Here is a 15,003-nt window from a genome sequence, read left to right on the forward strand (position 1 = left end):
TGGCCGGGCTACGCATCTCTCCCAGCTCCCGGCCGGCGGCCGAGTCAACAGCGGCGGCGGCTCCTCCTCCGGCTCCTGAAGGCCCTGCCGCGCCTCATGCCCGGGCCAGGGAGCCAGTCCCCGGGGCCCCCCGTGCGCCCCGCGGGGCCTGCGCCTGGATGGCTCGGCGGGGCCCCGCGCTGCGCCCTCCGACGCGCCCGGGCTCCCACCGCCCCCGGAGCCAGACCCGCTCCCTGGTCACCCTGAGCACCGCGGACTGCCGCCGCGCCTCCACCTGCGCTCCGGGCACTCACCACCTGCGCCCGCGGGCCCCGCGGCGCCCCTGGCCTTGCCGGGCCCTGGGTTCCGGAGCCGGGGTGCCCCCTCCGCCCCTGTGGGATCTCCCACCTGCGCCCGCGTAGCCGCGCGCCCCGACCCCGGCCCCGGCGGCCCCCGACGATCCCGCGCCGCCGGCTCGCGCCCCGCGTCCCCGCCGCGGCTGCTGCCTGTCGCCGCGGCCCCGGGCCCAGCCCCGCGCTCCCTCACCTCCCCGGCGGGCGGGCGAGCTCTGCAGAGCCGCGGCGGCGGCGGCGGCGGCGGCGGCTTATTACCATAGACCTGCGCGCGCCGCTGCCGCCTTAAAGCGGCGACGCCGGCCGTGCCGAAGGAGGTGGGCCCCACCCAGCGCACTCCTCCGCGCCGACGCGCCAGGATTCCCTCCAGCAGGACCTTCCATCCCCATTTCCCCAGGCCGGCCTCGCCAGATGGCCGGTGCGAATTAGCGATCGGAAGCCACCCAGCCGATGATAGTCATGGTGGCAGTACCCTAAGTATGTCTAGAGGTTTCCGAAATATTTTAAGGGCTCTCAGAGGCCAAGTTCCCAGTTCATGACAGTCCTAAGGGCCCTCATTGCTGTCCCCTCCCATAGGTCCCGGGTCAGACTGAGTTAAAAGGGCCCCGAGCAACACTACAAAGCCACCAAAATCCCAGAGAAGCACCCACAATGAGCTACTGAGCCCACTCCCTCCCTACCGTCCCCCCCACCCCACCCCACCAGCGAGGCTGCGGTCTGACCAGCATGCCCCTTGAGGTCCGGCTGCTGGAAGAATGACCCCAGCCTCATGTTGGACACCACTTGGGCTTTTCCAGAGAGGTAAATTAGAAGGGTGAGAGCGGGTGGAAGCCAGGTGGTGTAAACACACTATCACCAGATTCAGAGGCCGGCTGCGGTGGAGCCTAGCTTTAACACAGGCTTCCTGGATCGGAGACAAGGGGCTTGCACTGCCCCCTGAGGTCCCGTCTAGAGAGTCGGCCTCTCACCCCCTCCTGCCTCCCTGTCCCTGTCCTGCGGCTACCCCCTCCTTCCGCCACAGCTTTGTGACCAGCAAGGAGGCCTATCCGGTACCCGGGCTCCAGACCCTCTTCACAGCAGCTTCACTCGAGAGGGTGTGCGGGATTCCAGGGGACCTTGGAGAGGACCAGACATGAAGCTGGACCACGGAGAACCAGGCAGGAGCCCTGCAGGCGACCCAGAAAACGCTTCCCTACATCCTGGAGCAGCCAGGGGCCCAGCCAGGCGGTAGAGAGCTGGCCTGGGGGGAGGCCCTGGCCTGGGTCCCAGCCTCCAACCCCACAGCTGTGTGACCTTGCTCAAATTCTGTGCCTCAGTGTCCCTTTTTGTAAAATGAGAGGATTGAATAAGGTGAATGGTTTATTTAGCAGTAGATGTTTATTTAGTAAATGTTTAGTAAATGTTTATTTAGCAGTAGAATCCTCTTCTTCAAGAGAAATCTGAAGTGGAAGGCCAGAATATAGAACAGACGAGTAGTGCTGCTGGGTTGAAGTGAGGGGGTCAGGGCCTTGCCCCTCTTCACCACTCCCCCAGCCAAGAGATCCCTGGGCTGCTCTGCGGCACTTGAGGGTCTGGAGGAACCCATCTGAAAAGTACTGGATCAGGTGCTCCCTTCTACCACTGCCCCCTGGTCACAGTGGTGCCACTCTCACTGGGTCACAGCAGAGGACTTCCAGCCCCAGGCCCAAGGAGTGTCTGTGTGACCACCCAGTGAGGCCAAGGATGAGAAATCAGCTCTTGTCTTTTTTCCTGGGGAAATAGGAAAGGAGATGGGCCTTGGCTACAGCAACAAAGATTAGGGTTAGACTGTGCTGGCAGGATGGAGAGAAGTAGGTAGCAGGGGGACCCATGGCTCAAGGAAATGCCCTCCCCTTTGACCTCTGAGCTTTCTTCCTCTGAGCAAGGCCAAGGGCAGCTCTGGAGATGGAGGTGTGGGTTACGCAGCCTCCACAGGGCTCTGCCTCTCCAGACTTCCTCAGACTCTGGAGTTTGGAAGGATCTAGGGGCTGCGTGGGCATTCTGTTCTTCACCTAATAGCCATGTGGTGCAGAGAATGCTTGGAAATTATACCATCTGTTAAGTATCCTTTGAATTGCGATTGGGTAATGAGACTCTCATTTCTGGTGAAGGCCCAAGCCAACCCGTGGAGACGCTGCAACTCTCCATTCATCTCTCTCCCTTTGTTGCTAAAATAAGCTTTCTGGGTGGGAGGAAAGAGTAGCCCTGGCTCTGGATCATGGAATGTGGTTCTGGAGCCTCGCACCTTGAGGCAGGGTTGCCAGGAAAGGCATGAGCACAGGAGACCCCTCCAGGTGGGCGGCCTTTCCACCCAAGGGCGGATAGGTTGGGGGATCCAAGGAACGCTTCCCGTCATCCCCAGGCATGTTTGGCAAATAGTCCTTAATCCTCCCCAGTCCTCCCTCCAGGGGCACAGGACAGAGCTCTCTCCCCATCACTTCCTCAGATACTCAGATACTTCCAACTCCCAAAAGCAGGAGGGAAATTTCCAAGTTTCAAATGCATCACTGAGAGTCTCAAATGAGGGAGGGGCTGCCCTGGTGGAGGCCTCCCTGATTCCCAGGGAAGGGCTGCCTGCTTCATGGAGCTTTCCAGCTGTAAGGAAGCAATGGACCTCCCTCCTATGTGTAAGGGACATTTAGGCTTCCTTTTTGCGTAGCTTCTAGGTGCTATCAAGGGGCAGCAAGGGCTTGGGGTCTGTTAAAAGAGAATTTATTGCTCTTTCCCCCACCTCACAGTGGAGGCTCTGGGAAGGAAGGAGACCTGCTTGGCTGGCCTTTAGCTCTGATGGGATTCCTTACTCAGCTTGCTTCCTGAGGGCCCCTGGATAAGGCATGGCCCTGGCTTTCAACCCAACGGGGTCGCATGGGTGAAGTGCTCCAGAAGCAAATGAGACAGAAAAGGCTAAAGGAATTCAGAGGAGAGTGGTGGGGGTGGGGGAAATCCCAGAGGGCCTCCTAGAGGAGACAGGACTTGGGCTGCATCTTCAAGAATCAGGAACAGCATTCCTGGAAGAGGAATTCATTAGTTGAGTCTCTTAAGCTACATGTTAAGTGTCTTCTCCATGATTATACCGTTAGTAATGGAAGAACTAGGATTCGGACCCAGGCAATCTGGCCCAGAGCCTACGCTCTTAAGCAGTACGCTATGAATGAATGAAATGAACGAATGAATGAAATGCAAGCATCAGCTTGGCTGGAGCTGAGATTGGGGTGTATCTCCTGTGGCCCAGCACACTGGAGGGGCAGAGAGGAGCCACACTGGGAAGAGCAAGGTGAGCTCTGCCTTGGGCAGGTCCTTGTGGGCTGAAATTCTGGAACCAATGGCCTGCAGGGAAGGAGTGGTAGGGAGGGAGGCCGCTGATGGGAATGGTGACCTTCTGTGGGTGGGCAGGGCAGTTTCTCTGGAAGGAGAGAGTGGGGAAGAGGCCCTGGCACCCGATACCATTTCTGGGCTCCGTGCTGCTTTAGAAAGGGCACAGAAACCAGAAGGAGAGAACCTGGCCATGGGGGGCTCCTGGACTGTGGGGTGGGTGGCGTGAAGGGAACAGGAGCCAGCAGACTGGGGGGTGGGGGCGGCCAGAAACCTGAACACCCTTCGGTCTACACTTGCCTGCCATGCCCCGTCCACTGTTCCCCACTTTCTTCAAGGCTGGAGGGTGCACTCCTTGTGGGGGCTGTGTTGTTTCTCAGTGCCCCACTTCAGGTCTATCACAGAGGGGGATACTCAGTCAGGATTTTATGGATTCTTCATGTGGTCACTTCCCCCCAAACCAGTCTCTGCTCGGCAGCCAAAGTAATTTTTTTTTAAACTATTAAACATTTTTTAGATTTAAAAAATCTCCCCCAGTTTTTTATTTGGGAAAATTTCAAACATTCAGAGAAATCGAAAGAGTGGTGTAATGGTATAAATAATACCAGATATTCTCTGGCTAGATTCAACAATATTTTCTATTTTATTTTTTTCAGACAGCGTCTCACTCTGCTACCCAGGCTGGAGTGCAGTGGTGCGATCACCGCTCACTGCAGCCTCAATGCTTGAAAACAGCCCCAAGCGGCCCTCCCACCTCAGCTTCCTGAACAGCTGGGACTCCAGGCGCAGGCCGCCAATGCCCAGCTATTTTTTTTTTTTTTTTTTTTTTTTTTTTTTTAGAGACGGGGTCTTGCTGTGTTGCACAGGCTGATCTCAAATCCTGGTCTCAAGTGGGATTACATATGTGAGCCACTGTGCCTGGTGTATGGATTCAATAATTGTTGACACTCTGCTTTATCTCTCTCAATTTTTGAAGAATGAGAGGAAAATAAGGTGCCTGAGCCCTGGGCCCCTCCCTCCACAGGCAGCTCCTGAGAGTCAGGGAATGCAGAATTTTTTTCTTTTTTTAATTTTTTGGAGAAAGAGTCTTGCTCTGTTTCCCGGGCTGGAGTGCAGTGGCGCGATCTTGGCTCACCACAACCTCCGCCTCTCGGGTTCAAGTGATTCTCCTGCCTCAGCCTTCCAAGTAGCTGGGATGACAGCCATGCACCACCATGCCCGGCTAATTTTTGTATTTTTAGTAGAGATGAGGTTTCACTATGTTGGCCAGGCTGGTCTCGAACTCTTGACCTCGTGATCCACCTGCCTTGGCCTCCCAAAGTGCTGGGATTACAGGTGTGAGCCACTGCGTCCGGCCAGGAATGCAGTTTTGTGGTTAAAGTGAATTGAGTTTGGAGCTGCCCTTAGAGTAGCCTAGAGACCCAGCTGGCCTACCAGATGGTGGCTCCAGGCATACACGGACATCTGGTCAGCCCTCTCTGCCATCCATCCAGTCATCCATCCATCCAGTCATCCATCCATCCATCCATCCATCCATCCATCCATCCATCCATCCATCCATCCATCCATCCATCCTTCCTCCTTTCAGGTATTCGTTTTTTGACCAATATTTTTCAAGGACTTCCCCTTCTTCCCTTTCTTGCACACCCACAGGACTGCTGCTTCGACCAGGAACATGAAGGGGAATTCCTGGTATCTTCTAATATCCAATCCAATCCAAATTCCTTACTGTCTCCCAAAGGTCTTAGACAGCTGCTGCTTTCAACTTTGTGGATTACATTTGGTCACATGTCACTTTTTTTCTTTTTTTAAATTTCTTTCCTTTTTTGGTGACATCAACTGAAGAGTCCAGTTTTCTTGTTGAAGTGCCACATTCTGGATTTATCTGATTAAAGGACACCTTATGGTATCCTTCACAGGGTACTATTGCACAGCCTTACATCTGAGCATGTGACTTCCCTTTTGAAAGCCCTGCCTTGGGCCTCTGTTGTACCTTGAATAAAATCCAGGGTCCTGGCCGGTCGCGGTGGCTCAAGCCTCTAATCCCAGCACTTTGGGAGACCGAGACAGGCGGATCCCGAGGTCAGGAGATCGAGACCATCCTGGGTAACACGGTGAAACCCCGTCTCTACTAAAAATATACAAAAAACTGGCCGGGGGAGGTGGTGGGCGCCCATAGTCCCAGCTACTCGGGAGGCTGAGGCAGGAGAATGGCGTAAACCCGGGAGGCGGAGCTTGCAGTGAGCTGAGATCCGGCCACTGCACTCCAGCCTGGGCACAGAGTGAGACTCCGTCTCAAAAAAAAAAAAAAAAAAAAAAAATCCAGGGTCCTTATATTTATCCACAAAGTCCAGTGTGGAGTGGCCCTGCCTGTTCTCACTCCTCCCCACTCACTCTGTTCTGGACATGCTGGCTGCCTTCCAGCTGTTGAACATGGCAGTCTTAAATGCCCCCACTTTCCTGGCACATATGACAACTTGTAATTACATAAAGTATTTACGTGGCTAACATCTGTCTTACCCACTGGCAGTGAGCTCCAGGACGAATGAGAACACATATGTCTTGAATGCCTGTCACCTAAAACCTGGCACAGGCCTGACACACACAGTAGGCATGTGGAAAATATTGGTCAAAAAATGAATACATGGGCTGGGCGCAGTGGCTCATGCCTGTAATCCCAGAACATTGGGAGGCCAACACAGGCTGATCACTTGAAGTCAGAAGTTTGAGACCAGCCTGGCCAACATTGCAAAACTCTGTCTCTACAAAAAATACAAAAATTAGCTGGGGGTGGTGGCATGCACCTGTAATCCCAACTACTTGGGAGGCTGAGATGTGAGAATCACTTGAACCCAGGAGGCAGAGGTTGCACTGAACTGAGATCATGCCACTGCACTCCAGCCTGGGTGACAGAGTAAGACTCTGTGTTAAAAAAAAAAAAAAAAAAAATAAAAGATAAAATGAATACATGAATGGAGGATGGATGGATGGATGGATGGATGGATGGATGGATGGATGGATGGCAGAAAGGGGTGACCAGGTGTCCCTTTATGCTTGGAGCCACCATCTGGTAGGCCAGTGGGGTCTCTAGGCTGTTCTAGGGGCAGCTGCGGACTCACTCACTTTAACCACAAAACTGCATTCCCCATGCCTGCTGCAGCCAGGGGTAGAGGTTTTGATGTCCCAGCCCTGTGAGACAGACCTTCTTTGGGGCTTGTTAAAAGAGGATATTGGACGCTTTATCCTAGTGATGGGATTCATCCCACAGTGCCAGTGTACTTTGTCAAGGGTGGCTTAATAGGCCCAGCATTCCATAGGGATGTAGAGCCGTCTAAGATCCAGCTGAGAACACTTTCGGCCTCTGAGCACAGGGCGGAAAGAGGTGGAACCTGGGGCTGAGCTTCGAGTGGCAAATCCCCAAGCACCCTCTGAATAACGTGGCTGTTCTGTTCAGGTTGTCAGAGCAGGCCGAGGAGGGAGGCCCTGTCTGGCCAGAACCATGCTCTAACCACAGGGATAGGTAACTAAGTGTGAGAGGTACACAGATGAACTATGTCCTCGAGGAACAGCCAGTCTCTTGGACAGAGACAAAAGCTGTCACAGAGCCATAGTCACTAATACTTTTGTGTGGGGGTGGAGGAATTAGGGGGGGCTTTTTAAAGAAGGTGGCATTTGGCCCGGGTGCGGTGGCTCGCACCTGTATTCCCAGCACTTTGGGAGGCCTAGATGGCCGGATCACCTGAGGTCAGGAGTTTGAGATCAGCCTGACCAACATGGAGAAACCCCGTCTCTGCTAAAAATACAAAATTAGCCAGGCATGGTGGCGCATGCCTGTAATCCCAACTACTCGGGAGGCTGAGGCAGGAGAATCACTTGAACCCGGGAGGCAGAGATTGCAGTGAGCCGAGATCGTGCCATTGCACTCCAGCCTGGGTAACAAGAGTGAAACTACGTCTGGAAAAAAAAAAGAAGAAGAAGGTGGCATCTGAGCTATTTTGAAGAGGAAGGAATAATTCCACTAATAGGCAGGAGGAAAAGGCATCCAGGCAGGGGAACAGCATGAGCAAGCGTGGAGAGGTACAACGCTCGGTCAGTGCTGGGACACAGGAGGAAACAAGGGGGTGGTGGGAATAAGGAGCAGAGAGCCACTAATCTGAACTGGGGGCACATTTTGATGAGCTGGGACTCCAGCTGAGAAGTCTGGACCTTGTAAGTTGAGGGGAACCATCTGAGGTGTTTTGGCAGGGGACGAGTGATCATGGCTGTGCCATCTGGCGGGTTAATCTGGCACAGTGAGGAGGCTGCACCGGAAGAAGGGACTGAGGTCCAGCAGACTAGCAAGGAGGCTGCTGCAATAGTACAGGGGGAGGAGGGCCTGGGCTGGGGCCAGGGAGCAGGCTGTCAAGGGGGCAGACCTGAGTGATGAAGACTCAATGGTGCTGCGAAACAGACTGGCCCCTAGGGATGGAGAGGAGGGAGTTGTCCAGGGTGAGTCTCAGGTGTGTGTTAGGGTGCCTGAATACTAAGAGGAGATGCCCAACGTGTATGCTGGGGTGGGTGGAGATGCTCAGATGAGAGAGAATGGATTTGAGAGCCCTGCATGTGGAGGTCACAGAGCAGCAGGGAAAGTGGAGGCGGAGGCCAGCATTAGGGTCAGGTGCCATCTCCTGACCCTGCCCACATCTCCAGCCTCCAGTCAGTATCACCCTTACTCTGTGCTCCAGCCATTCAGGCCTTCTTCCTGTCCCCTTATGCAGTTCCCTCTGGAGGAGTTCACCTTCCCTCTGAGGGGGATGGGGGGAAGAAGGGCCAGGAATGTTAATGAGGTAGCAGAGCCTGCAAGAGTCCACTGTAAATTCATCTTTCAGGGAGAGGAGCCAGATGGGATTGCAATTTGACAGGAGCAGCAGGACTGCAGGACGGCTGTTTTCAGATGGTGAATATGTAAGCAGCTCGGGACTGAGGGGACGCGGGACAGGAGGTTCAGCAGAGAACTAGCTCAAGAACAAGGACTCAGGCCGGGCGCGGTGGCTCACGCCTGTAATCCCAGCACTTTGGGAGGCCGAGGCGGGTGGATCACAAGGTCAGGAGATCGAGACCACGGTGAAACCCCGTCTCTACTAAAAAAAATACAAAAAATTAGCCGGGCGCGGTGGCGGGCGCCTGTAGTCCCAGCTACTCAGGAGGCGGAGGCAGGAGAATGGCGTAAACCCGGGAGGCGGAGCTTGCAGTGAGCCGAGATCGCGCCACTGCACTCCAGCCTGGGCAACAGCGTGAGACTCCGTCTCAAAAAAAAAAAAAAAAAGAACAAGGACTCAGGCGACGCAGGACGGTGGGGAGATTCAGGGCACAAGTAGACAAGACCTGGTTTTGGAGAAGGAGTTAAAAAAAAAAAAAGGTTTTCGGCCGGGCGCGGTGGCTCAAGCCTGTAATCCCAGCACTTTGGGAGGCCGAGATGGGCGGATCACGAGGTCAGGAGATCGAGACCATCCTGGCTAACAGTGAAACCCCATCTCTACTAAAAAAAAATACAAAAAAGTAGCCGGGCGACGTGGCGGGCACCTGTAGTCCCAGCTACTCGGGAGGCTGAGGCAGTAGAATGGCGTAAACCTGGGAGGCGGAGCTTGCAGTGAGCTGAGATCCGGCCACTGCACTCCAGCCTGGGCGACAGAGCCAGACTCCGTCTCAAAAAAAAAAAAAAAAAAAAAAAAAAAAAAAGGTTTTCTCTGAGACAAGATGGAAGGAGGCAAGGATGAAACCTATTCCAGATGGGAGCTTAATTCTTCAGTTTCTTCAGGGCTTAAAAACCACTTGTCCCAGAAGGCCACACAGTCTTATCAGCAATTTACACCTCAGTAAAAATAAACTCCCGGACTATTTTGACAGCAGGTTTGTGTCGGGGGAAGGAAACCAAGTCCTACGGTGGGACAGGGACCAGTCTCCAAAACGCAGAGTTTGTGAACCAGCCAGTCAGAGCAGCAGAAAAGGACCTGCCCCTCCATAACAAGAGGTTCTCTTGGAGGTGGCTGGGACACCCTACCTCTGCCCGAAGGTCCCAGAGAGGTAGAGACCTGGAGTTCAGGGCCTCTTTCCTGCCAGGTGGATGGGGAGCTGCACATTGCTGGGTTTCTGCAACACGAACCTGCCTGCAGCACCCCCGCCCCGCCCCCACGGGGAGGGCTTTTTTTTTTTTTTTTTTTTTTTTTTGAGACAGAATTTCGCTCTTGTTGCCTAAGCTGGAGTGCAATGGCATCTCCGCCTCCCGGGTGCAAGTGATTCTCCTGCCTCAGCCTCCCGAGTAGCTGGGATTACAGGCGCGCATCACTGCACTCGGCTAATTTTTTGTATTTCTAGTAGAGATGGGGTTTCACCATGTTGGCCAGGCTGGTCTTGAACTCCTGACTTCAGGTAATCTGCCCACCTAGGCCTCCCAAAGTGCTGGGATTACAGGTTGGCCCCGCCGGGGAGGGCTCTTAAAAGGGCAATGTCAGAGGCCGAGGCATCAGCCCCTCCAGCACCTGGCCAAGTCCAGGCTGCAAAGATGCCTCTCCTTTTTTACCTGGGAAGAGCTGCTGGGGAACCCCATGTTGGGAGGTAACTGGGGGAGCGGCACAGGCCCCCCATCCTGGCACAGGCTTGGACACGGAGCACATTTGTCTGGGGCCCATCCCAGCTCTGTCAGACTCACCCTGGGAGTGCAGCCAGGGCCGGCCCTGCCGCGTACCCCCGGGGAAGGATGCGGACTGGGGAGAGGAGGCACTCTCAGGACCTGGGGTAAACCGGAAAAGCTTCAGGGGAGGAAAAGCAGGACAGACGGCTGGGAGAATGTTGGTTCCCAGGAGTGAGGTTTCAGTGTTTGGCTAAGGAGCTGCCCTGCCCACCCTGGACTGTGAGCGCAGGCAGGTCCCTGGGTCTTACACTGGGTCCCCAGTTACCAGCCTCTTTAGAATTTCTGGAGGTCTGGCTCATGGTTGTCTCTCTTGGTGGAGAGGCCAGACTGTTGGTCTCAGTGTTTCCTCATTCCCTGCCTAAAGCACCCAGACCTGCATCTTGGGCCCTGAACACCGGGTGTGGGAACCCAGGGCTGGTGAGGGACCCAGGGCTCTGACTCACTCCACTAGGCCTCTGGAGGGTGTTTGCTAACTGAGGTAACCTGGGTAGCTGAGGTTGGAGATGGGGCAGGTCAAGGTGCCAGGGATGAGGGCATCAGGCGTGGGATGCGGAGGCAACTAGCAGGGTGGAGTCAAGGCTATTGGGCCTGTTCCCAAATGCTCGGCTTCCAGGTGGGTCGGCCCCTCCTAAATGAAGCTTGATCGGCCCCATCCCACTGCCTCAAGGAGGGAGAGTGTCTGGTTTTCCCTCTGAAGGAAGGCGAACCACACCTTTCCCAACAGTTATTGGAGAGCAAGAACTGTGTTACATTCTTGCTTCTGTAAACCCTGCTCCTAATGGTGCCTGGCCCAGGGTATGTACTCGGTGGCCAGTCGTGTGTGCCCTCCTGCTGTTGTGCTCTTGGGCATGACCTGTGGGGAGGGACCTCAGCCACAGCCAGCCTTGCCTTCACTACCATTGACTTCCTCTCCTCTGGCTTCTGGGAGCACGGGGTCCCTTACAGTTACTCTCTACCAGGCCAGTACGTCCATACAGCTGTCTTCCTAGCCAGGTTCCTACACCAGTCCCCACATGGGCAGGAGGAAGGCTGGCAGGGGAAGCTGGGCTGCCCAGGGCAGGAGGGTCTCTCTGCACAAAGCAGCTGGGAGTCCAGACAGCCAGCTCCAGCAGGTAAGTCAGCTGGGTCCCCAGGGACTCAGAACCCCAGCTTCTGCCCTCCCACAGAGCTCTCAGGGCCGTGGCAGAAAGCAGAGCCTCCCACCTGTAGGAAGGTCACAGGCACCAGGAGCCAAAGCAGGTAGGCGTGGGGAGTGGAGCAGGCAGCTGTAGGGACTTCTAAGGCAGAGCAAGGGCGTTCAGGGCCCTGTGAGAGTTCCCAGTGGGCTTCTGGAATGGTATAGGGGCTGGGGCAAAACTGGCCTCCTGCTCACTGTGTAAGCTGCCTTTCTTCAAACCAAATAGTTGAGGCCACAGGAATGTGAGTTTCTGGCCCTTCTGAATTACGAATGGGAGCAGCTTGCTTTGTTCCCTTGTCCTGGCTTTGTTATCCCAGAGCTGGGGCAATGGGCTATATATAGCCCAGGCGGGCTGCTTGGGTCTGCCTGTGGGCCCCCAGCTGGCATGGCCAGGCAAGACAAGAGAGCCACTGTCACCCTTTCACACACCTACCTCAGTTTTGACAGGGTTTCCTGTAGCAAGATTAATGGGATCAATCCCAAGCCCTCACTGAAAAACGGAGCACATGGCCCCTTTTTCCTTGGTACCATGCTCCAGCAGGCCCAGGGAAGTCACTGCTCAGGGACTAAGGAAGCTGAGGTGAGATAAAGGCTCCTAAGTGACAGCCCAGTTCACACTCCAGCTCTCAACCTCCCAAAGAAACATAAAGCACTGCCAAGGAGTCAGGGCTTCCGACTTCCACCAGGCCACATTGTCTCATCTCCCTTACCATCCTTGTATTTCTGTCTTCCAAAGGATGGAACAGGCATAATCATATAATCATGTCCCCCACCCTACCTTCTGGGACCATCACAAAGATAAAAGAGATCACCTATAGGGAGTATTTTAACCTCCTAGGAGAGAGCCACTAAACGAACAGAAGCTGTTATTAAAGTAGAGGGTTTGTAGACAGCAGATGAAAGGCAGCAGTTAAATAAACAGCCTGAACATCAGCCTCCCCTGCGAAAGGAACTGGCTATTAGGGCAACAGTGGGAGCTCCACAAAGGGACTTCAAGATTTTCCTCCTCTCCTCTGCCCTGCTGGCTATCTCCGCCCTTTGGAGGTACAGCAGGATGGTATGCAGTTGGTCTCCCCATGTAGGGGTGGCTGTAACGAGAGAAACTGCTGTTAATAAGTCCCCAACCTGTGCTAGGGATAGAAGCTAGGGGCTCTTCTGGATTAAATACAGCCTCTCCCTTTCCACAGAGTCCTTTGTAGGGATCAGAAGTGCTAAGAGGCTTTTAAAACTGTTCTGGCTCTAAGCCAGTCCTACCTCAATGATTTCAAGCAGGAACATATTTGTAAAGGAGGATCCTGGCCCTTGCTCTGCAAGCTTGTGTGATTCAGACTCCATTTTCCACCTGCCCCTTGAGCCTTTTCTAAGTACCCCTCCCTTCACCTACCTGTTCACAGGCTCTGTGACTTGCTAACTGGAGGGAGCAGCCTAATTTGGAAGGAAAAGCAGAAGTGTGTATCAGGGAGAACCATCAGAGGCGGGGTTCAAGCCCCGGGAAGAAGACTGAGGAAGAGTCCTAAGCCCTCCCCAGAGATGCTTTATTACATGGTTTCATCAGTCATCAGTGATGGGTTCCTATGCCCATGCAAGGAGACAGGAACATCTGTGTGGTACACGGCACTGCTCCCCTCTCAGCTCCACAGTCAGATGGGGGCAGGGTGATGAATGGGTGCTTGGCTTCCCTGCTGTTGGGCAGGCTCTGAGATCTCAGAGAGTCAAAGCCCTAAGACCTCTGGGGAGAATTCAACAAGACAATGATCCCTTTGAACAGAGGGGTCCCTTTGATAGGCACCAGTTTCCTTTATTCTTTTCTTCCCTAGTCTGAATCTTAGCAGCATTTCAGTATCATACCTGCACTGGCTACTTTCTCAACCAGGCCCCCTGCCCTGCCCAGCCCGAGAGGGCAGACAAGAGTTTCAGGGGCTGTGTCAGAACAAAAAAACCTGGTATATCCCGAAAGGGGCCTGTGATTTTGAAGAATGTGAAGACAGAAAAGAGGAGGGTGATGAGATGAGCTGGGAGTTTTACCTGGCGGCATGAACTCCTTCAATTTCTCAGGCACAGTGATGCCCTTCTCTGTCTGGTAGTTCTCCAGGATGGCGCAGATGGTACGGGTAGTGGCGCACATGGTAGCATTGAGCATATGGACAAACTCCACCTGGAAAGACAGGGTCCCAGAGGGGAAGTCGGGCTCAACTCTCAGCTGGTCCTACTGACGGCCAGGAACCATCCATTCAAGCAGACTTCCCCAACCACAACTGTCCAAATCGAAATGATGGGTTCGACCCCTTAGCAACTTTTTTCTGAATTTGAATTAGTTGGTATTTTTTGCCTGTTAGATAACTGCAGAAAGATCCCTCATGTCTCCATGAGTGACAAGTAGTAGCTTCTGGTATTTTGAGGAGTTGGGCCCTTTGAGGGAAGGAAGAAACTACTATTGTGGCCTTTCCTTTTCACCCCTTTCAAGCCCCTGACTTGGAAAAGAGTAGGGCCTGAGAATTGGGTTTGAAGAGAGCGGCTTACAACCCAGACCTTCTTGGGTGAGAAGAGGGAAGCCTCCAACTTGTTCTGTGTAGATAAATGGAGATTATTCTTTCTCTGGAGTTAAGAAAAACAAAGCCAGAAAGAGAAAAGCTAGAATTACCTTATAGAAGAGAGCTAGATTCAGGTTTCTAGTTAAAAGAACTCAGTCCTGACTCAGGAGAAGGCATTTTCAGATTCCTTTTTTGGTCTAGATTGAGAAGCTTAGATTTTCCCATGATGCTGGGGACCAGTGCACCCCAAAGGCTGAGAAATAAGATGGACGGGCCGTGTACTGAAGGCTCTGTTTCCCACCTCCCTGGGGGCCATCTACCTTGTCCATCATCTTCTTGGTTTGCCCATATCGGATTCGAAGGTGGCGAGCCTGGTAATCCGTGCAATTAGAACAGGAGACCAACTCACGGAAGGCTCCTGAGCCCGGAAACCAGGCCTCCAGGTCAAGCTTCTTACTGGCAGCATGATTCAAAGAACCTGTAAGGAAAAACCCCTAGAACTCATGAAGGAGGAATGGTATTTCAGAAGGCTAACCTTTAGCAAGCCTGGAGAATTCTTTAATTCATGTCCTGTCTCCAGAGGTGAAATCACATCCAGATATTCTTTTTTTTTTTTTTTTTTTTTGAGATGGAGTTTTGCTCAGTCACCCAGGCTGGAGTGCGGTGGCGTGATCTTGGCTCACTGCAAGCTCCGCCTCCTGGGTTCTCGCCATTCTCCTGCCTCAGCCTCCCAAGTAGCTGGGACTACAGGCGTCCGCCACCTCGCCCGGCTAGTTTTTTGTATTTTTAGTAGAGACGGGGTTTCACCGTGTTAGCCAGGATGGTCTCAATCTCCTGACCTCGTGATCCGCCCGTCTCAGCCTCCCAAAGTGCTGGGATTACAGGCGTGAGTCACCGCGCCCGGCCATATCCAGATATTCTTAACACCAAATACTCCCCAGTGAGAAGAGGGTAATATTTTAA

The 15,003-nt window shown here is 53.8% G+C and overlaps 1 protein-coding gene across 1 annotated transcript in view; it reads right to left on the reverse strand.

Annotated features, from left to right (window-relative positions):
* Window positions 1-1,759: 1,759 nt before the first annotated feature.
* LOC126930276 (serine--tRNA ligase, cytoplasmic-like) overlaps window positions 1,760-15,003 on the reverse strand; it is a 33,858-nt gene continuing 20,614 nt past the window's right edge. Inside the window, 4 exon segments of the mRNA XM_050747134.1 lie at window positions 1,760-2,081; window positions 13,535-13,664; window positions 14,039-14,104; window positions 14,361-14,518. Coding sequence (XP_050603091.1) covers window positions 1,981-2,081; window positions 13,535-13,664; window positions 14,039-14,104; window positions 14,361-14,518 — 455 coding nt within the window. The 3' untranslated portion in view covers window positions 1,760-1,980.

The sequence above is a fragment of the Macaca thibetana genome, chromosome 1, assembly GCF_024542745.1.
Source record: "Macaca thibetana thibetana isolate TM-01 chromosome 1, ASM2454274v1, whole genome shotgun sequence".
NCBI classification, from domain to species: domain Eukaryota; kingdom Metazoa; phylum Chordata; class Mammalia; order Primates; family Cercopithecidae; genus Macaca; species Macaca thibetana.